At 33.7% G+C, this 21,624-nt stretch overlaps 1 protein-coding gene across 1 annotated transcript in view; it reads left to right on the top strand.

The window, feature by feature from the left end:
• HNF4G (hepatocyte nuclear factor 4 gamma) overlaps window positions 1-21,624 on the top strand; it is a 130,086-nt gene that overhangs the window by 97,856 nt on the left and 10,606 nt on the right. The window contains exons 3-6 of the mRNA XM_056110602.1: window positions 8,604-8,775; window positions 14,464-14,558; window positions 17,193-17,299; window positions 19,066-19,221. Coding sequence (XP_055966577.1) covers window positions 8,630-8,775; window positions 14,464-14,558; window positions 17,193-17,299; window positions 19,066-19,221 — 504 coding nt within the window. The 5' untranslated portion in view covers window positions 8,604-8,629. The remainder of the gene's footprint in view (window positions 1-8,603; window positions 8,776-14,463; window positions 14,559-17,192; window positions 17,300-19,065; window positions 19,222-21,624) is intronic.

The following is a 21,624-nucleotide window of genomic DNA, read 5'->3' as shown; positions in this document are numbered from 1 at the left end:
ACATGGGTTCTCATGCAGGACTCCTGAGCACTGAGCCAGAGCCAGGAACAAGCCCTGTAGAGCTGTGGTGGTTTTTTTTTTTTAATTCAAATCGTGATTTTGGTTTAATGTCCTAAGGAGTTAGGAGTTACGTGATTCTGTTAGTCATTACTTAAATATCAGTGAGATAAAATAACAGATTTTTGTTATGAAGGCAAAGAAAATTTGGTTTTATGTATAAAAAAGTGATTCTTACCTGTCTTTTTAATCTTTTTTAATTTTATTGAGTCACTGTGAGATAGTTACAAGCTTTTAAAAAGGACCTTATGAAGCTTTTTAAAATCCCACCATTCTCTTTGAGAATCCTCTTCTTCTTATGTTAAATTCCAAATTTCTCTGTCACTGACTGCAGCTCTCCTTGAAGATTAAAATGTGAAATTTTGTTCAAATTTTGTTTAAAAAAGTGTTTTCTCATAAAAAAGTAGTAAAAGAGAAAAGATTTATTTTCATAGTAGGAATGTTAGATTAAAACAGCAACAAAAAAAAGCTTTCCTTAAAAAAGAAAAAGAGGTATTTTTTTTGTTTGTTTGCTTTGTTTTGCAAAACTTAGGTGACTGCTTTGAGTGAATCACCATTTTCTTGTGTACAGTTCTCCACTTACTGGTTTCCTACTTATACAAAAAATATCCTGGTTGATTTGGATGATTATTCTTTTTTCCTGTAACTTTCAGCAATACTATCTGGTAATATTTATACTTGAAATGTAATTTAAAATGGATATGGAAATGAGAATGTCTTTTGAATTATATAGTATTTTTCCCATGCTGAAAGAATAATCTTAGTGGAATTAATTTGCAAAAAAAAAGCTGTTAGCTCTAATTTTAAATTAAAAATTAAATTTACGTGACAGGTGATTTTTTTAAAAAAATAACCTTTATTTTTATTAGCCTATTTTTCTTTTAAATCATACTTTGAGGGAATCATTAAATCAAATATAAAGTATAGAACAATTTAACAGTTTTAATAGTCTTACAGATAAGATAGAAATGTTTCTGCTTTTATCATGAATACTGGAAATGAATTGACTTGTCTTCTTTAAACACTATTATTTTCATTCCTTGTTATGTTGCGCTAAAGAAATTTAAATATCATTTTACATCCCAGTCTACTGCTCTGAGAGAAATGTTACAGGAACATAAATTGTGCTATTTAAAATCAACCTTTTATCTGCAAATAAGGTTCTCTTACTGGTGCCTGACTTTACCAAGTCTAGATTGGCACATCTTAGCTTAGAAACCAGGATACCATACCAGAGGACAGTAACATTTTTCTGGCTTTAGGACACAGAAACTATAAAGTGATGTCCAGTAGGTCATAATGTATCATTTTATATGTTTTGTATGGTATATGGGCTAGAGCGATAGCACAGCGGGTAAGGCGTTTTCCTTGCACACGGCCAACTTGGCCAACCTGAGTTCGATTCCTCTGCTCCTCTCAGAGAGCCCAGCAAGCTACCAAGAGTATTTCACCCGCACGGCAAAGCCTGGCAAGCTACTCATGACGTATTCGATATGCCAAACACAGTAACAAGTCTCACAGTGGAGACATTACTGGGCTCGCTCGAGCAAATCGATGAACAATGGGAGGACAGTGCTACAGTGTATGGTATATATTATATAAAGTAATATTTAATGTAGATTAAGAATTCCTATTTTAGAGAATATATTCTTAATATAAGTTTACTGTTTAAACCTTTAAAGTTTTAAGTACTCATCCATAAAGTTATATGGAATGTAGGTTTGGTAATGTAAGTCACTTTCATTTAGGAATAATTATGTCTGTCACCTGTGCATGAAATTAAAATGGTTTTTTTAATTTTAGCTACTCAAACTTTTAACCTAATGTAGTTTAACAAATTTTCTCATAGAGAGTATTTAATGAAGCAATAATGAGAGGTTTTAACTGGATCCCAGCTGCCCTTTCCTGAAAATAACTGAATTTTAATGTGAAAATAACTAAGCACATACCATAACCTCTGTGTGTCTCAAGTTTATGAAATTGTATAAGTTAATTTTATTTTATTCTCCAGCAGATGTGATTCCATACATCAGATTTAGAAAATTATGAAAATTTCACAATTGTTAATTAATGGGGAAAAATACTGAAGGATGTGGTGCTTTGACTATGAGGCAAAATTTAAACTGTGACTAGAATTGTTTCTTTAATTATTTTTCTCTCGTATTTCACCTGCCTCATTCATCCTGCTCATTGTCTTTTAGAAACTAAAACCTTTTGGAATTAATTTTTATAAGTATGGAGGAAGAATTGGTTATAAGGAGAGTATACATTTATTTATAAATAAATTTATCTAGGTAAAATAGCACAAGAAAAACTCTAATCTCTACTAAACATACTCCTTGTGTTAGCTCAGATTCTCAACTTCCTTTATAGAATGTACTAGTCTTCAATATATGTTCCTTAAATTGCAGGTGCCATTTTAAAAAAGGGCATCAGTTGTTTTATGTGTCTGATTACAATGTAATTGATCATTTTCTTATGTTACAGTTCGGTTCTTTTTCATATAGCTCTGTCTTTTATTCTATTTTTTATTGTGATAAAAGACTTAGCAGGAGATCTACTCTTTTAGTAATTTTTAAGTATACAATAAATTATTGATGGCAGGCACAATTTTGTTCCACGAATGCCTATAATTTATTCCTCTCACTTTACTTTAAATTATATGCCTAGTTATTAATAACTCGATACTTCCCTTCACCCTGATCATTGGCAATAACCATTTTTCTCTTTGAATCTATGAAATTGACTTCTTAAGATTTTTTTACTATTAGTGGAGTTATGAGGCCTTTGTATTTTTATGACTGGCTTATTTTACTGTTTATAATGTTTTGAAAGTTCAATCCTTTTGGAAATATTTGCATCAGTTCATTAGTCATTACTTTTCTTTCTAGTGAATTTGGGATTTTGTTTGGTTCTGAGTGGAGGCCAATCCAGGTGTTGCTTGGGGCTTCTCCTGGTTCTGTGATCAAGGGACTTTCCTGGCAGTGCTCAAGGGACCATTCTAGGCTGGGATGCAAAGCATACATGCAGTCTACTGAGCTACCTTTCTGCCTCCACTTTTTTGTTTTTATGGGGCCATAAGGAGTGGGACAACAGAGTGTGACAGGGGAGATTCTAACCAGAGACAGGTCTGTTCTAAACTTCCTGGCATGGCTTTGGCATCTTGTTCTGTTTCTTGGGACTGCTGCACTTGTACACACTGTCAGTGTCTCCCTTGAGAAGGCAATTTCATCATTTTCATGGAAATAGTCCTTTCTCCAGTTTGGAGAAATATTTCATTCTCTTAAGAAGATTTACATTCTCAACTGCCTCTTCAGGGTCAATATTAATTTGCCTCTCTGTGGGAAAAAAAAAGCTGTTTTCTTCCCAATGTTTGGAGAAAGAGACGGTTGGGTCTTCCTTTCTGTTCTCCTGTGGCACCTTTTGGAGTTTGCCTTTTTCTTTTTCTTTTCTTTTTCCTGTTCGGGGGGAAGAGGGGTAGGAGGTTGGGATGGGGGGTGGAGGGGATATTTTTCACTCATCTCCTCACACACTTTGCCACTACCTTGATTGGGCGCAGAGGATGTAAGGGAAGTTGCATAGAGGCATTTCGTTTCCTTTTAAAAGTGTTCTTCTCTTGTTTCTCCAGCTTCTTCTAAGCAATTTCAGCAGCCTTTTCCTCTGTCTGAACCAATGCCTCGTTCATGATACCCAGATTCTTTTGAGAAATCTCTCCAGTTTCTTAGAAGGTTAGCAAGCATTGGATTTGTGCAGAAAATCTCCCCAAACATTCTGTGTGCACTTCACAGAAGCGAACAATTTTTTAAGACATTCAATACTGCATTTCTTTGCAAGATTTCAGGAGTTGCGGCCTTTGTTCTTTATGACTGCCTGACCAATGAAGGTGGAGTAGATAACGAAGCCTTATTTTGGGTTGTTACACCTTATCTTCAGAGCTCTGGAAACTTGGTCCCTTCGCTTAGCCCTGGGAATCACTCAGACTCGGGATTAGCTGTAGTTCATTTTTTATAAATTCTGAATAGTGTTCCATCATAAACCATGCTTTCTTTACCATTTGTCCATTTACATACAGATGCTGTTTCTTTCTTGGCTGTTTTGATTAATGTGTGCTATCTTTACATTTCTCTTAGTGTTTTGCAATCCTGTAAATGAAAGTTGTATACCTTTTTATTTTCTCCTTTACTTCTGTTGGAACATTTCCATCCGTGACATTCCTCAGTGATTAATTACTACAGAAATGAGAGAGTTTGTGGACGATGCACAATTCACCACTTAGTTGCATAGGAAACACATGAATAACAGCCCCACAATTGAGTGAGAATTGTGTCATCCAAACAGGTTTAAAATACATTTCACTTGTTGTCCATTTCTTTAAAAACTGAACAACTACAGTTAGCCTTAATTTAAAAATATTTCCTAGAAGTGAGCCCCCACCTCACAAACACTATTCTCACTATAAAGAGTTCTACAGAATATGTAGGCAAAAAAATTATTTCAGTAACTGCTGTTTAATTAGGGCATCTCTCTGCTAAAATGACTATGTTGCTTTTCAAGATACAGTGCTCACAGTTTTTATACTAAGATATTAAATATGAAATATATATTTGTAGTCATCTCTAACAAATGAGAAAAGTGATATTTGAAATTTATAATGTAAATGAGACTCCAGTTCTTTCTTGGAAGATAAAATCAATAAACGTATTCTCAGAAGTAAAATATACTCATTTAATAATCTTTTAAAATATTTCCCAAACTGGAAATGTTAGTGCAAACAGAAGATACACTTCACCATACGGATGTTACTAGGTTGATGATGGAAACATGTTATACAGATGTTACTAGGTTGATGATGGAAACATGTAGATCCATATTATAGAAGTAATTTCTTGCAATTTAGTGCCCAGAGTGTTATAGGTAGCAGGGATCAAAAGAAATAAATCCATATTAATGAAACAATCACTTATTGTTTGTCTACCATTTACTGACAAGTATACTGGTCCTTCCCTGGAGAGGAAGATACCAGGAACACAAATTAATAAATTAATAGTTTAATAGAGTATTTTAAAGGCCATATAATAATTATGCCTTGCATGTTACTGGAATGTATCATAAATCCCCGCCACTTCCAAAAACAAATTTGTCACGTCAGCAAAGTGTATTTTATTGTACAGGAAAGAAAATGAAAACATTCAGCTATCTCAAGTGTTAAATGTTCTCTAGTTTTCTTGACTTGGTAAATTTAAGTCCGTCAGGTAAGCCTCACCTTTAAAATGGATGCTTTCGTCTCTCAGCCCGCATTTGGGGTGGATCGTGTCCTAACTGCAGTTAAAAACCTGAAAGATCCTCTTTTTCTATTTTTAAACCCCTTAATGACATCATTTATTGTCTACTGGAAATCAATTTAGGAAATCATGTTAGTCCACTAAGCACTTCAGATAAGGTGGTTCCATGAAGCATTCCAAGATTATCATAAGGAATTGCTTGCGTGTGCCATAAAAGAGAAAGAAATAAGCAGAATATGGCTTGCTGGAGAAGTTTACAGTTTTACAGCTCCTCCCACTGCACCACATAGGTCACTCACTGGGTTACAGTTAACTTTGGATTATCACTCACAGATTGAAAGCCAAACAGCCATCGCACACAGCTGGGTGTGCTGCCACTTGTATGTGTGTTTCTCAATCAATGATGAGGGTATCGGAACCGATACTGGACATGGATATGGCAAATTACAGTGAAGTTTTGGATCCAACTTACACAACTTTGGAGTTTGAAACTATGCAGATTTTGTATAATTCGAATGGTGAGTGTCCATGCAGACCGAGAGGATGATACGGAATGGGGGAGTCAAATTGAGCTGCTCTGGGGTCGCTCTGGGTTTATTGCTGGAGAAAGACAGGACTTGCTTTTAAGGCCACGAAGCGGAGCTTTTCCATTACATCACGAACTTCAAATTTATAGTACTTCCGACTATTTTATGTATAGTATAGGAAAAAAAAAACCTCGTGTGTAATAAAGTAACCTCGGAATTCTGTCCTGGGTTAGTTGGGTAAAAAGATTAGTTTGGGTAGCTATTTTGTTTTCTGTATATCAGAGCAATATGTAAGACCGGCCATAAGGTGTATTTTCTGTGCAGTACTTAAGATGACATAGGGGATTTAGATTTCGACAGACCACAGAAGGGTTTATCTGGTTACCTCCTTTCATTATACTGGTTCTCAATTGTTGCTGAGAAGCTACAGTCAAAATTGCAACGGAGGTTTTTGGCATTAAACAGAAAAAAATGAAAAGAAATTTAAGGTTTATTTTTATAACCTGCTTATAAAGCTAATGTTTAGCCTAACACAGCTCTTGGTATTTATCTGCTGTAACATTTTAACTTAAAATAAGACATGGATTATTTAAGGTCTCTGTCTTTATATAAAAGAGTTTAGTATTGATACTTATGTTTTTAAGTGAAATTCTTATTTATGATAAGTTAAAATTATTAGAATTTTTAACATCTACAAAATACTGTATTTTGGAATGTGTGTGTTCAGCTCAAGACTGAAAATTATCTTATATTAAGATATCTTAATGTTTTTCCATGTTGTATAAATTATATGATTGCTGTTATGTTTACAGTAAACAACAGCTTTTTAATGGGAAGATTTTTTAAATTGACAGAAACTGAACTTTCATAATTTATTAGAGTTAAAATGAACCTCTAGTGAAACTCATAGGAAGTCATTATTTAAAACCTCTATATTTGATTTGAATAGATATTTAGTAAGGTATTTATCTCAACATAACCATGATTAGTTAAATTTTGAAGATTATTAAACATATTTACAAAAATAAGTTCCATTAAAAAGTATTTAATAATTTATTTCATTATAATAATGCTGTTAATTATATGTAAGCATGACATTAATGGAGATGTTACTGGGCCTGCTCGAGCAAATCGATGAACAACGGGAGGACAGCGACAGTGACATTAAACTTCAGCAAATTAGACATTTTTGTAAATTTCTACAAAATTTCCCATAATAGCAAACCTTAATACCTGAAGCTGCCATATTTCCAAATTTCTGTTTTGTTACCCAGAGAAAAATGTTAATTCTTTAAGTTCTGTAATGTCACACCTACTCATATTTTGAACTTCTTTTCAATTTTATCAAATTATATACAATAGTGTTTGTCACTCAAAATAATTATAATATACTTAGACTATATGTATTGTCAGAATTAAATTGGGACTTGACAGGTTTTAATTATACCTTTTTATATGTTGTAGATAGCATGCTTAATTGTTTTATGATTATGTTATGCAATTTTATAGTTTGCTAATTTATTACCCTATATTTCAATATATTTTAAGTATGAACATATCCTTTAAGATATAGTCAATTATATTGATATTTAAGAAATCTTTAAAATATCTATGTGTATAGGTAATAAATAAGTAAATCAACTATATAATTTAATAAACTGAAATAGTTTTACAAATTAAGTGAAATTATAAGTTCTATTTGAAAGGCAGATGAGAAGATCCTCTCTTAGATTTTTAAATAGAGACTTGTTGCTTGGTTGAATATAAAAAATAAAGGAGAGATTCAGTGAGGATTCTAATATTATTGGCCTTATGTCCTGAATACTACCATTGAATGACAAAAGAAACACAAAAGAAAGAGTAAGTTCTAAAGGAAAACTGGAGTGCTGTTGGTACTTTTTCTTTTTTGAGTAAGATCATAGGCTTACAATTTATAGTTTGAATACTGATTCATAACTCTGTAAATGTCCTGTTAATACCGTATCCTGCAGCAAAAGTTTGACTTCCATCCACTACTTGCCAATTGACCCTCTCCAACTCTTTCTTCCACCTCTGCTCATTCCTTTTATTTCTACTAATGATCTTTTTTTGTTGTGAATCTAATGGTGTGGTTTCGTTCTGTTCTGTTGGCCCATATAGTCCATATATAAGTGATACATATGGTGTTTTTGTTTTTTGAATTACTTCTCTTAACATAATCATTTAAGGCCCTTTCTAATGGCATTCCACTTTAACTGACTATGGAACTTGAAAGTAGTTAAATCAATATTTTGGTTATTTCACTATGATAGGTAAAGCATTATGACTAAGTATAAAATTTGTTGTTGTAATTTGTGGTGCCAGGAATCAAACCTATAGACTCATACATGCAAGCCAAATTGTCTATCAGTGACCCTTCCTCAGCCCCAAGAGAATAAATGTGGAGATTTCTTACCTTGATGCACAATGATATTCAGTGTTATTGAATTTGAGGAGCTCCTTGTGGGAAAGATAGTAGTTGGTGGTCTGAGTCCTTTGGTTGTCCAATATTTTATTGTCAGAAATCCTAGAGGGATTGGAATAGAGAATGGCCAAAGAAAAGAGACTGTGGGTGTTGTTTTGTTTTGTGTTTTGTTTTTTAAAAGCAATATTTTGAAACCTTCAAGAAGCCAAGAAATGGACTACTCTGAGCCTATCAGGTAATTAAATCTAATACTAAGTTGTATTGTGAACTCTCTCTTTCTGCTTTCTCTCACAGACAGTTCTGCCCCAGAGACCACAAGTATGAATACCACAGACAACGGTGTCAACTGTCTTTGTGCTATATGTGGAGACAGAGCGACAGGAAAACACTATGGAGCATCAAGTTGTGATGGATGCAAGGGCTTCTTCAGACGTAGCATACGCAAGAGTCATGTTTATTCTTGCAGGTATTTGAATTGCTCCTCTCAGGAAAGAAAGTTATCTTTAGAGGTGGTTCAAAATGGCATCTGAAAAGCTTCTGTTAACCTTCAAAAAGAAAATCTATAAGCAGCATTCAGGGTGAGAAAGTGAAGGTGTATATGCAATATCCAATCTCATACTGGTTCATTTTAATTAAATATTGCAGATATTTAATTAAAAGGGTTGGAGCAATAGCACAGTGGGTAGGGCATTTGCCTTGCATGTGGCCAACCCAGGCGACCTGGGTTCAATTCCTCCGCCCCTCTCGGAGAGCCTGGCAAACTACCGAGAGTATCCCCCCCTTACAGCAGAGCCTGGCAAGCTACCCATGGTGTATTCAATATGCCAAAAACCGTAACAAGTCTCACAATGGAGATGTTACTGGTGCCCGCTCAAGCAAATCGATGAACAACGGGAGGACAGTGCTACAGTGCTTTAATTAAAAATTGTATCAATCATAAAACAGTCAAAGATATCCACATACTTTCCATCCAGCTTACACCAGTAATAATTGAAGCCTCTAGCAGACTCTTCCCCATTACTTTTCTTCTTCTTAGAAAAAACTAGTCTTAACATTGTACTTGCTGTTTTCCTTGAGTTTCTTTATGGTTTTACTACATGTTCATATCCCATTAGACATGTATTGATCTGTATATAAATAGCTCCACGGTGTTTGTTTTTAAGCTTTTCTTTTTGTATGTTGGTATATCTGTGTCTTTCAAAACAAAAATAGAAAAATACAGATAAGTTGGGTATTGTCTGATGTTAGTGAATCAAATTTAGTTTTCAATCTTAAAAACTTAAATGTATTTTTAAAATATTTTCCATTAAATTTAGGGGTTTTGTCTAAAACTTACTATGTTGTAGGTGTCATCTGTTTCTAGGAATTTTTTAAAAATACTCTTCATTCATCATCATAGCACAATGAAGGGATGGAGATACATTATCACAACTGATCAGAATTTCAGTACTTGAATGCAGAGTACACCTACTCTAAGTATGAAGTACTAATATGACCAATCTGTCAGCAGAAATATCTGTTAGTTATATAGATGAAAGATGTAATGTAAAGGATTGTTATCTTGTTTTAGGAACAAATTGGGCATTTGAAATAGTTTACTTATCTCAGGATACAATGCCTTTGATTTCTAAGAGTGTGGGGAAAAGTTAATATGTAACAGTTGAAATATCCAGCTAGTGTTCTCTAGTAATTTGTCTAGGAGAACATTAAGTAGGATAAAAATTGTAAACCTAGAAAACAAAAATGGTTCTTGATTTTATATTATATCAGAATGCAAGAGATAAAAAATTAGGTATCAGAAAACCATTTCTCTGTGATTACATAAAATATTTAGTGCTTCAAAAATTATTAACTAAAATTTAAAAATAACCATATATAATGCTTTTTGAATCATGTGTTCTATTAGAGGTGAAATGCATATATGTAAAAAATGAAAACCCTCGCAATTAAACCCAACAACTTTTTGGAATCTGAGAATATCAAAACAAATGCTCTTCAACATATTCACCCCTTTCTTGTCTGGTAAAAATGGGAACTAATATTTTCACAGAACTTTTGGAAACTAAAAGAATTCAAATAATTTTGAAATCCTTTCAACTTTCCAACATGGATGGTATTGCCAACCTAATCTTTACATATTTTGTCACTAAACACATTCCATAATTTTCTCATTTTAAAAATAGTCACTGTATTTATTTAAGTTTGGCGACATAAAGATTTTGCTATTTTCAGATCTACATATTTCTAAAGTTGAACTTTGTTTCAACTTTTTAGATTGATGTTTCAGTCCTTCTCAAAATATGCATTATTATGTTTATTTATAGTCACATAGAAGTTATTATATAAGAATATATTTTATTTATTTATTTGGGGGGAGTTAGTGTTTGGGCCATACCCAACTGTGCTCAGGCCTTACTTCAGGCTCTGTGCTCAGGGAGCATAGATCAAACCCAGGCCAATGACATGCAATGCACACATCTTAGTGTGGTATCAAACATCTTAATATTATATATTATATTGTATCCTCACATCCTATAAAGAGTAAATGGTGAACAATAGAGAAAGAAACCAGGAACTTAGGCGAGGAATTAAGAAGAGAGAGACTTGAGGTAGAAAGGGCAGGAGCCTGGGGTCTCAACACATTAGTGGTGTAGAACTGAAGCACATGACCAACAGATTCGAACACATGAGATCCAGTTTCAATGACTAAACTTAAAATTGTGCTTTTCAAGAAAGCAAGTTGGGACATGGAGGAAAACTGGGTACATTGGCGGCATAAATATCTCAATGGGGTAAGATTGGTGCTAGAATATTGTATGCCAGAAACTCAACTATGAAAAGGTTTGTAAATCACAGTGCATATATATATATATATCACTGTCACTGTCCTCCTTTTTGTTCATCTATTTGCTCGAGCGGGCCCAGTAACATTGTGAGACTTGTTACTGTGTTTGGCATATCAAACACGTCATGGATATCAAACACGTCATGGGTAGCTTGCCAGGCTTTGCCGTGTGTGTGTGTATATATATATATATATATATATATATATATATATATATATACACACATATATATTGTACACACACACACACACACACATATATATAAAGAATAAATAGTATGGACTGGGAAAATAGTACACTGGGCAAAACACTTTCCTTGCATGCAGCCCACCTGGGTTTTATCCCCAGCACTTCTTAAGGTCTTTGAAGTCCCATCAAGAATGAACCCTGTGAGAGGCTGGAGCAATAGCACAGTGGGTAGGGCATTTCCCTTGAACGTGGCCGACCCGGGTTCCATTCCCAGCATCTCATATGGTCCCCTGAGCACAGCCAGGAATAATTCCTGAGGGCATGAGTCAGGAGTAACCCCTGTTCCTCACCAGGTGTGACCCAAAAAGCAAAAAAAAAAAAAAGAGTGAACCTTGAGCACAGAGCCAGGCGTAAGCTCTGAGCACCGTGCATGTCTGGAGTTGGCTAAAAAATAAATAAATGGTGGACCAGGGACTCAAGTATAGTCTAATCCCAGAGATAATTACTCTTTTTTTCAAAGTGATATAGTTCAACTTTTTAAACAGTTTACACAGTTGTTTAAGATCACTACAATTTATAACATATTCATCCTTCTATGAAGAAATCATATGCTGACTACACTCCTTTATCACTTTAGAATAGCAACTAATCTATTTTGTTTCTACAGATTTACCTTCTCTGATCATTTAATATAAATGAAATTACACATAATGTGACCTTTGGTTTCTTGACATGTTTCACTTAGAGGAGTGTTTTCAGGGTTTTTCAGTGTTGTAACTGCATCAGTACTTGATTCTTATTTATTGACAAATGGTATTCTATTATGTGTCCATGCTTCTTTTGTCCTCAATTCATAAACTGATGGGTATTCATTTTCTTTGTGGTTTTGGGGATTTTTTGTTTTTTTGGGGGGGAGTTGTTTTCTTCATATTTTTGTTGTTGTTGTTTTTGTTTTTAGGCCATACCCAACAGTGCTTATTCTTGGTTCTGCACTTAGGAATCACTCTTGGCGGGCTTCCATAGATGATATGGTTTGCCAGGGGTTGAACTTGGGCAAGCACCCAACCTGCTGTATTACTACTCTGGCCCCTATGTTCTTGTTTTCAGTTTGGGGAATTTGGCTTTGTTTTTGTTTTTTCTTTTCTTTTTCTTTTTTGATGGTTCTTTGCGCTGTCCCCATTTGGGGATATCTTAAGCAATGCTGCTGTTGATATTTATGTATAAGTTTTTGCCTGATTATACATTTTCATTTCTCTTCGTTATATAGCTAGGAGTGAAATTATTGGAACATAAAACAACCATGTTTAAGTCTTTGAACAAACTGCCAAAGTTTTAGCTTCTGCTTCAGAATTTTGTATTATAGTTTGTGAAGGTTCTGATTCATTACAACCTTACTGATATTTTTTTCTGATTATATCTTGTCTTTTTTTCTTTTTCTGATTATATCTAGTCTAGGGCTGGAGTGATAGCACAGTGGAGTGATAGCACATTTGCCTTTCACGAGACCCATCCGGGTTTGATTCCTCTGTCCCTCTCGGAGAGCCCAGCAAGCTACCGAGAGTGTCCTGTCCACACGGCAGAGCCTGGCAAGCTCCTCGTGGCATATTCAATATGCCAAAAACAGTAACAAGTCTCACAATGGAGACCTTACTGGTGCCTGCTCGAGCAAATCGATGAACAATGGGAGGACAGTACTACAGTGCTACATGGAGTCTATTGTGAAGAAGTACATAACAATACAGACTACCCTCTACATGCAGTTCTCAACCACCTTTTTTTTAAAAATTATACAATGATCAAGTACCCATCCCTCCACCAGTACCCATTTCCCACCACCACGGATCCCAGTATCCCTCCCACCCCCCATCTCCCCCATCCGAGTGCTACTAAATTTCTTTTTTAATTTTTTTGTTTCTTTCTTTTTTGTTTTACAGTTGTAGATTTACAATTTTTTGTGCTTGGGTTTCGATTATACAATGGTCAGATACCCATCCCTCCACCAGTGCCCATTTTCCACCACCATGGATAATATCCCCCCACCCCCACCCCCCATCCCCCCCTGCCTCTGTGGCAGGGCAATCCCCTGTGTTCTCTCTCTCCTTTTGGGTGTTGTGGTCTGCAAAAGAGGCATTGAGTGGCAAACATGTTCAGTCCATAGTCTACTTTCGACATGCATCTCCCCTCCTGGGAGGATCCTCCAAATACCCTTTATTTGCTGCTCCCTTCTCTATCTGAACTGCCCTTTCCTCTAGGATACCCGGCTGGCCTCTAAGTTATGGAGTAATCCTCCTGGTGCTGATCTCAGCTATTCTTGGGTATTAATCTCATACTTTGTTACTTTATATCCCCCAGAAGAATGCAATCTTTCTATGTCTATCCCTCTCTTTCTGACTCATTTCGCTTAGCATGATACTTTTCATATTGTACCACTTGTATATAAATTTCATGACTTCATCTTTTCTAACAGCTACATAGTACTCCATTGTGTAGATGTACCAAAGTTTCTTTAACCAGTCATCTGTTCTTGGGCATTCAGGTTTCTTTCAACCACCTTTTAATATACATTTTGACATTAGAGTAAGCTTCAATAGATTTAAAGTAAAAATAATAAAAGGACATCTAGAAAGATGGAAGTGTGAAAGTGATGAAAATAAACATCTGTAATATTCTCTATCACATTAAAGCACTTCAAAATAATCAACTAGAATTTATTTAACAAAGATTTTTGCTTATTTAAGATATTTTATTATAGTTTAGGTAGTATAGTGATAATTGTATTAAATTTATAGTATTGATGCTCAAATTATTTCACCCTAACACCACTAAAGTGCCATGACCCTCCATCTCATCCTTATGTTACCTTTGGTTTTCATTATTCATGAAGGAATGTTTATGAATGCTGACTAAAAGTGAGATGATTCAACTTTTGTTATAAGCAATACTAGATGAAGGAGATTTGTAGTTTCATGTAAAGTTTAATCTTGAAACAGGAAAAATCTTAATTAATTGTTCTTATGCATTCTTTCTATGATGCCAATTTTGGCCAGATTTATTTAAAATCCATTTTATTTTTGTAAATGTTTTTCTGCAAACTAATATATCTTTGTTTGATATTACAGGTTTAGCCGGCAGTGTGTGGTTGACAAGGACAAAAGAAATCAATGTAGATATTGTCGATTAAGAAAGTGTTTTAGAGCAGGAATGAAAAAAGAAGGTAATTATTGAAACATAAAAATGATAATTGACGTTATTGATGATGAAAATATTTTTTTCTCACGCAATCCATTTGATCACAATAAGTTTTCACAGGATTCTGATTTTCCTCAATTTTTTTAAATGAAAAATGATTCACTGGAGATTTGTTAATTGTAAGGATTTACATCCTGCTGGTAAGCAGTGGATCTAGTCTGTATGAAAACTGTTGCTGATTCCATACAGTCTTCCCTTTACTACTGTTTATCTGGCAGCATATTTATTATCTCAATTATGTTATTATGGCTTGTTCAGAAAATATGAATGGAAAAATCCAGTGAAGGGGTACAATTGTAAATGTACTTTAAAACACATTTTTATCCTCTATGCCAATTCATTTCCTATCTACTAACTGAACATTTACTTTTCACAATTCCTTAATTTTACAAATATTTTATTGAAAACTGCTACTTCCCGAAGTTTTACAGGTGTTGACATTTCAGTTGTGAAGCTAAGAGCCACAATCACTCATAGGGAATTTGCATTTTATTAAGAGACTTATCTGTTAAAATCAGTACTCTTTTAGGCGCTTGCTTATTTCACATGGAGCATGTTACATTATCTTATAAATATGGAAAATTTAAAATTTAAAAAGTTATTAAGTAACTTTTAAAATTTGGCATAGGATAAGCCAGAGTATATTATGCTTATGAATTTTGCCATATTTACAAATGTCAGAAAAAGATATTTTCAGAATGATTTCACAAATTATAAAAAGAACTAGATGAAAAAAAACTATCATACCCATCTTCAACATAGTTTTGTTTTTTTTCTTAATAATTTTAATGATGAAAATTCTATTTCTTTAATGAAAATTGCTATTATCAAAGGTGAAGGAAAGTTTACACCTAAATTAGCACTTTATGATTTCTAAATAACATTTCTCATGGGATATTTGATAGCTTATAGAATTAACTTCATACTTTGTCAATCTTTTTTCAGTGTACACTTAAATGCTAGCTTAAATCATACAAAAGTAGAAACAAATATCAATCACTTATTTTCTTCTGAGTTTTAAAATTTTTGAAATAGGTTGATATTCAAAAATAGTAATATATATTTTCTTATTCATAAAATTAATATAATTTTTTGAAATGAATTATAAAAGTAATTTTTGGGGTTTCAGAGTATATACATATCTCTTATAGCAATAGTATAATAAATGTTCAATGAAAATATTAATTTATAGCAGTCAGAAAGTTATGAATCCTTTATAAAGATTGATCTTTAAATTTATCTCATTAGATCATTATAAATGAAATTTATAAAAGCATAATTTATATTTTAATTTTTTATCTCGACATATACATTTCCATGCCAGTCAGTTTAGTCTGAAAATCAGTGGTAGTTTCTGTAAAAAAGAGAGCACATAAGTTGCCAGTAAATATGATTTTGAAATAAATATTAATGATTCATTCCAGTTTAAAGACATTCAGTTTTAAAGGCAAAAAAGGTGAAGTATTTTTTTTCTTTTAACTTAATGGAGTTGATCAGGAACAGTGAATTTTGGATAAAAGATTTTTAGCTTTATTTTGTTTATTTACTAAAATGAGTATTACTGAAAAAATATTCTAATGGTTCAGTGCCTTCTCAGCTGAACAGGTTGATCATTAATCTAAATAGCGTAGGGTTGACAGGCCTTGATTTTTGTTCTTTTTAGTTAGCAGGAAGTAATTTTACTTCTTATACTTCAAAATCCAATGTTAACTTCAGATTTACATTATTCTTGATATGACAAATACGTAATTTATATGCTTCTGACCACTCTTCCGTATATTGACAACTGCAGTTTTTAATAAGAAATTTAAAGTTCCTCATCAGTCTTTTTCTTTCCTTTCTGAAGCAAATTAGTCTAATTGTCTTCATCTTCAGAAACCTCCTAAGAGCTGTAACTTTTGCTGTATACACATTTGTAAATAGCCCAGAGGTTACCATTACATCAGAGCTCATAAGCCACAATCTTAAAATCACCTTGACTATAATAAATCTACTTTCCGTTTTTTCTTGTATCTTATAAGAAAAAAAGAATATGTAAGTTTCAGTCTGTGTATAAGTTTCATATCTTTTGACAGTGAATACACTGTTATCTTTGACCTGCTTAATCTCACAGGCAAAACTCTTCATCTAGTTATCTTACAGTTTTTTTTAACTTCGAGACAGTGGAAAACAATGCTATTAAAAAAATATAACGTGGATGAACCGGCTGACTCAATACTTTCAAACATGAGTTTACTCACCAAGTCCCAAAAGACATTATTTCAGGAGATCTAGTGACAAGCCTGGCTCTTTTCCACTTTTAAAAAGTGGTACAGAATGAAAAACGTCTCCCCCAAGTTCTCTTAAAAAAAAACACCTCTCCACAGTGATTCAATAAATAAATATAAGAAGAAAAATAAATAAATAAATAAAACTATGAAAAAAAAAGTAAGGTGGAGTTCATGTCCAAATCAATCAGCTAATCAGTGGCTGAATAAATAGCAGTACTACGTTAAAAAAAAAAATCTCTCCCGCTTTTGACTTTTAAAAATTTTGAAACTATAATGCCCTGACATATATTGAAGTGAACTCACCAATGATTACTGTGCTTTCCCTGTAGCTGTGCAGAATGAACGAGATAGAATAAGCACCAGAAGAAGCACATTTGATGGCAGCAACATCCCCTCCATTAACACGTTGGCACAAGCCGAAGTTCGGTCTCGCCAGGTATCTGCTACACTCCAGCATCCCAGCATCCATCCCCTTTTAATAGAATGATGTAGCTGTTAGGCTTAATAATGAAATGAATTCAATTCATTCCAATGTATCCACGTGGGGTAGGCTGAAGCGATAGCACAGCGGGTTTGCCTTGCACACGGCCGACCCAGGAGACCCGGGTTTGATTCCTCCACCCCTCTCAGAGAGTGTGGCAAGGTACCAAGAGTATCTCCCCCGGGTGGTGAAGCAAATCGATGAACAGCCGAAGACTGACAGTGACAGTACCCACGTGAATGAAAACAAATCGCATGTACCACAAATTCAAGACTTTTACTTTGAAAGTATTGATTGGTCTGTTGTTTCTGCCTTTTCCTGCATGAGATCCCATATTACAAATGGTGGGGAAAGGGACACTTCGGTCTAAGAGTATTAAAAATTAGTTTTTGTCAAGAGAATGAAAAATACTTAACTCAAGGTACAATGATCTGGGGAGGGGGCAGTATTGGATTTTCTTGATCAAATCTTAAAAAACCTATAGCCATAACTTTCAGAGTTTGTGTGAGGCATGCATGAAGTTTTCTTCCTGGAAGATGACTTTGAACTCAGGAGTTCACCTACACATCTGGGTTGGAAACAGTCATTTGGAAGACAGAGGCAAATTTAGAAAACAGAGGCAAAGGAGCTATATTCTTTAAAATTTATAGAATGAGAATATCAGTTTTATTTTTTTCAAGTAGGGCATTGGTAACATATAAAATACCAAACAAACAAGTAAACTTTCTAAGAACAGTTTATTTTAGCATTGTTAGGAAAGTTGAAGATACTTCTGTATTATAAATGAAATTATAAAATAGCTAACTAGTTCATCAGGTCCAGTATGAGTCAGTGTGACTACTTTCGTTTTTGATAAGTCATGGGTAATATGATGAGGTTAAATCTCAGCATTATCATCATCATTAGTTAGAGATTGCTTGATGGTCTATAAAACTTTGAGTGAATGACTGAAAAGAGCCTTATGAGGAAATGTTATACATACATTATGTACTAAAATTAGAGCTTTGACCATGGCGGTTTTTTTTTTCAGCAGAGAGGCATTCTAACATCACCTATATTTTTACGAGGTTTAATTTTTTTTTTAAGTTTAATATCTGTCATTATGTATTAAGCTCTTCAGGGTTGGTTTCCTGTATTGCTTGATAAATTTCCATTTAATGAAACAACAGAAAGGGTTCTGGCTTCTGCTATTAATCATTTCCCTCCAGTTTGATAAGCTTTATCCACTGGAAATAGTTTATAAACTTAAGCAAATGAAAGTTTGTTTGTGTTTGCTGGTGTTGGGAATTAAACCCAGGGTCTTGTACATCTGGTGTATTAATTCTACCAGTCAGATACACTCCATCCTAAAATGAACTTTGTTAATAAAAGTATCATATTTTAATTAAAATAATCTCACCACGTTCCATGTGGATACTTTAAGTCTTTTTGTATAGTTAGGTTGAATTTTGTAACTCCCCGAGAGTTATGATAACTTATTTTGCCATTTGCAAAATTGGCAAGAGGAATAAAATTCAACTCAAAAAGCATGGTGCTGAACATTAAATATTTCCCACTTGAAATATAATTCTCAAATGTTTGCTATATAATCAAGATACTATGACAATGATAGAGCCCACTTTAGTGTTGTTTATTTATTTAAGCCAGTGTGGAAAAAAGAGAGGTTTATTTGGTTATGTATCATTTAAAATAATGAACTATTATGTTCTTCAAAATTCTAGATCTCAGCTTCCAGCCCTGGTGTAAGCACTGATATAAATGTTAAGAAAATTGCAGGTGTTGGTGATGTCTGTGAATCAATGAAACAGCAGCTCTTAGTGTTAGTGGAATGGGCTAAATATATTCCTGCCTTCTGTGAGTTGCCGCTGGATGATCAGGTACAAATTAATTATATTAATTCTTTATATGGCACTTGAAAAAAGTTACAAGATTACATTTTTAGTGAGAAAAGTAATTCGTTTTGTAATTCATTTTTCTTCATCAAGTAACATGAATGTTTAACTTTGTAAATGACCCTAAATGTTTTGGGGTGGTAGTTGAACAAAACACTGTTCTTCCATTTGAAAGTTTAAAAAGCCTTTGTAAAGGTGAAAGAGGTGCTATTATGAGACAGTGTTACCAGGGTAAAGGTCTAGGAGGCAAAAGGTAGACAGTCGTGTTTTTGTGTTTTGGTGCCAATTGAAGCTACCATAGAAAGCTTCTCCACAATAACAGGATGTGAGTCCTGTATAGGCTGTGTTGATATCTTTGTGAGCACTTGGTGCAGTTAAAATTTTGACTTTTTTTCGTTCATAATGTCAATTTTATTTGACCATTTGCTCTGTGAAAATTACTGGTCTTGCCAAAAGGTCTATAAAATCATGTTCTGAAACATATGGAAAAATAGAGATATCTTAGAATTATCTTTTCCTAATACATACATTTTCATAAATTCTTAATTGTACACTGGGATATTTTAATTAATCATTTTTAATTTAGGGACCAGGGCTATAATACAGAGGGTAGGGCGTTTACTTTACACAAAGCCGACCTAATTCAGTCTCTGACACCCAGTCTGGTCCCTCATGCCTACCAGGAATGATTCCTGAGTATAGAGCCAGGAGTAATTTCTGTGGCCCCCAAAAGAAAAACAAACAAACAAACAATAATTTTAGACAAACAATAATTTTTGTCTGTGTTCTTTGAAGATTACATTATTAGCTTGAGCTTCATTTAAACCCTTCTATATTAGTAAATACTCAAAATTTTCTAATCCTATCACTATGAATAAACTATGATATGAGTTATACCAGTATCTTTTTAATGCCCTTTGACCAGGGCTTCTTATCACTGATGCACAAATAAAAAGTCTAACAAAAGACAGGGTGTATATTATTTTTAATTTTTTTAAATGACAAAATACAATGCTAGAAGTAAAAAATGTTTATTGAAAGCTAGTCAGATTTCTAGGATAACATTTCACCTACTGACAGCAAAAAAAAAAATGCTGTGAAATTCAAAATCATTCTTAAAATGTTCTGTAACGGCCCTTCCTGGTTTGAGTCATGGTTATTGACATATCATAAAGATAGGTTGGCTCAGAAGGTTATTTAAGAGTGAATAGTGCTAAATTGCTGAAACCCACTTGTCTAACCCCAGCAATATAAGTAAGGTTATGTTAGTTATCAGTTTTATATTTTTATTATCATTCCTTTTTAGAAGTTGCTGACTTGTGTATGAAGACAGTACTTCAAAAATTGGGAAATTGAAATTCAGTAACCTGTCAAAAGAACTTTTTATTTATATACTAACACTTTAATATTAACAAGAGCCACAGCTTGGCAAATTTCTATTATGAGTTAGCTTTCTGTTGCATCTATATATTATATTATTTTATTTAGGGTTCTTAGGAGCTCTATGTTATAGATTTTGTAATCTTCACTTAGAGGGTTTTCAACATTGATCTTAGACTGGTAAATTAATTCAGTACATTTTTTTAATTGAAAATTGTTTTATCAAACAACAAAGTTCAGTTTTAGGAACTGAATATTCATAAATAAAATACAGATTACATAACTATTTTTATAAAAGTTTGAATTCTGTTTGGGAGAGATAAGTAACAAAGATACTTAATTCTACATGGGGACACATTCTATTAAATGAAATGGAAAGAGTTGTTTAATGACGGCTGGTGGAGTGGTTAGAGATGCTTTCGGTTGGGAATTAGAGAGGTTTATTTTGTGACTTAATGATCCCAAGGAGTGAAGTATTCCAAGATCTGAAACTAAAGTATTCTGAGTACAGGAACAGCATATTTAAAGGTTCTGAGGAAAACATTGTGAAAAAATGAATAAGAAATGATTCAAGATGAACCAGGAAATTGCATCAAGGGTGAAACATTGAGTCATAGCTTAAGATGCTATGATTATCAAGTTTATATATAATTCTGAGAGCAATAACTGGGAAGGACTTCTCCAGAGTGATATTAGATGATTATTATTTTGCGAATATATTCTTGGTGGTTTGACAAGAAAGATTTATTCAGATAGAAGAATCTGAAAAGAAGCAAGAATGACTTTTAGGTCTTTGGAGAGTACTAAGATAGGTCAGGTGAGAAGAACTACTTGAGTTTGGGTTGGGGTAAAAGTAATGGAGAAGCAGCATTAGAATTTGCTGCACAAAAAGAGAAAAATCAAAATGGGGTTCTCGTTTCGATGCAAACAATCACCTTAAATGATAGCATGGGCTCTTCTCTGTTAAGTGGAACTATTGAAATGTTTCCTGTTTATTCTAGCGATAAA

Source organism: Sorex fumeus, unplaced genomic scaffold (assembly GCF_029834395.1).
Source record: "Sorex fumeus unplaced genomic scaffold, SorFum_2.1 ptg000002l, whole genome shotgun sequence".
NCBI classification, from domain to species: domain Eukaryota; kingdom Metazoa; phylum Chordata; class Mammalia; order Eulipotyphla; family Soricidae; genus Sorex; species Sorex fumeus.
The sequence above is the reverse complement of the archived record's forward strand: the minus strand, read 5'-3'. Positions and strand labels throughout refer to the sequence as shown.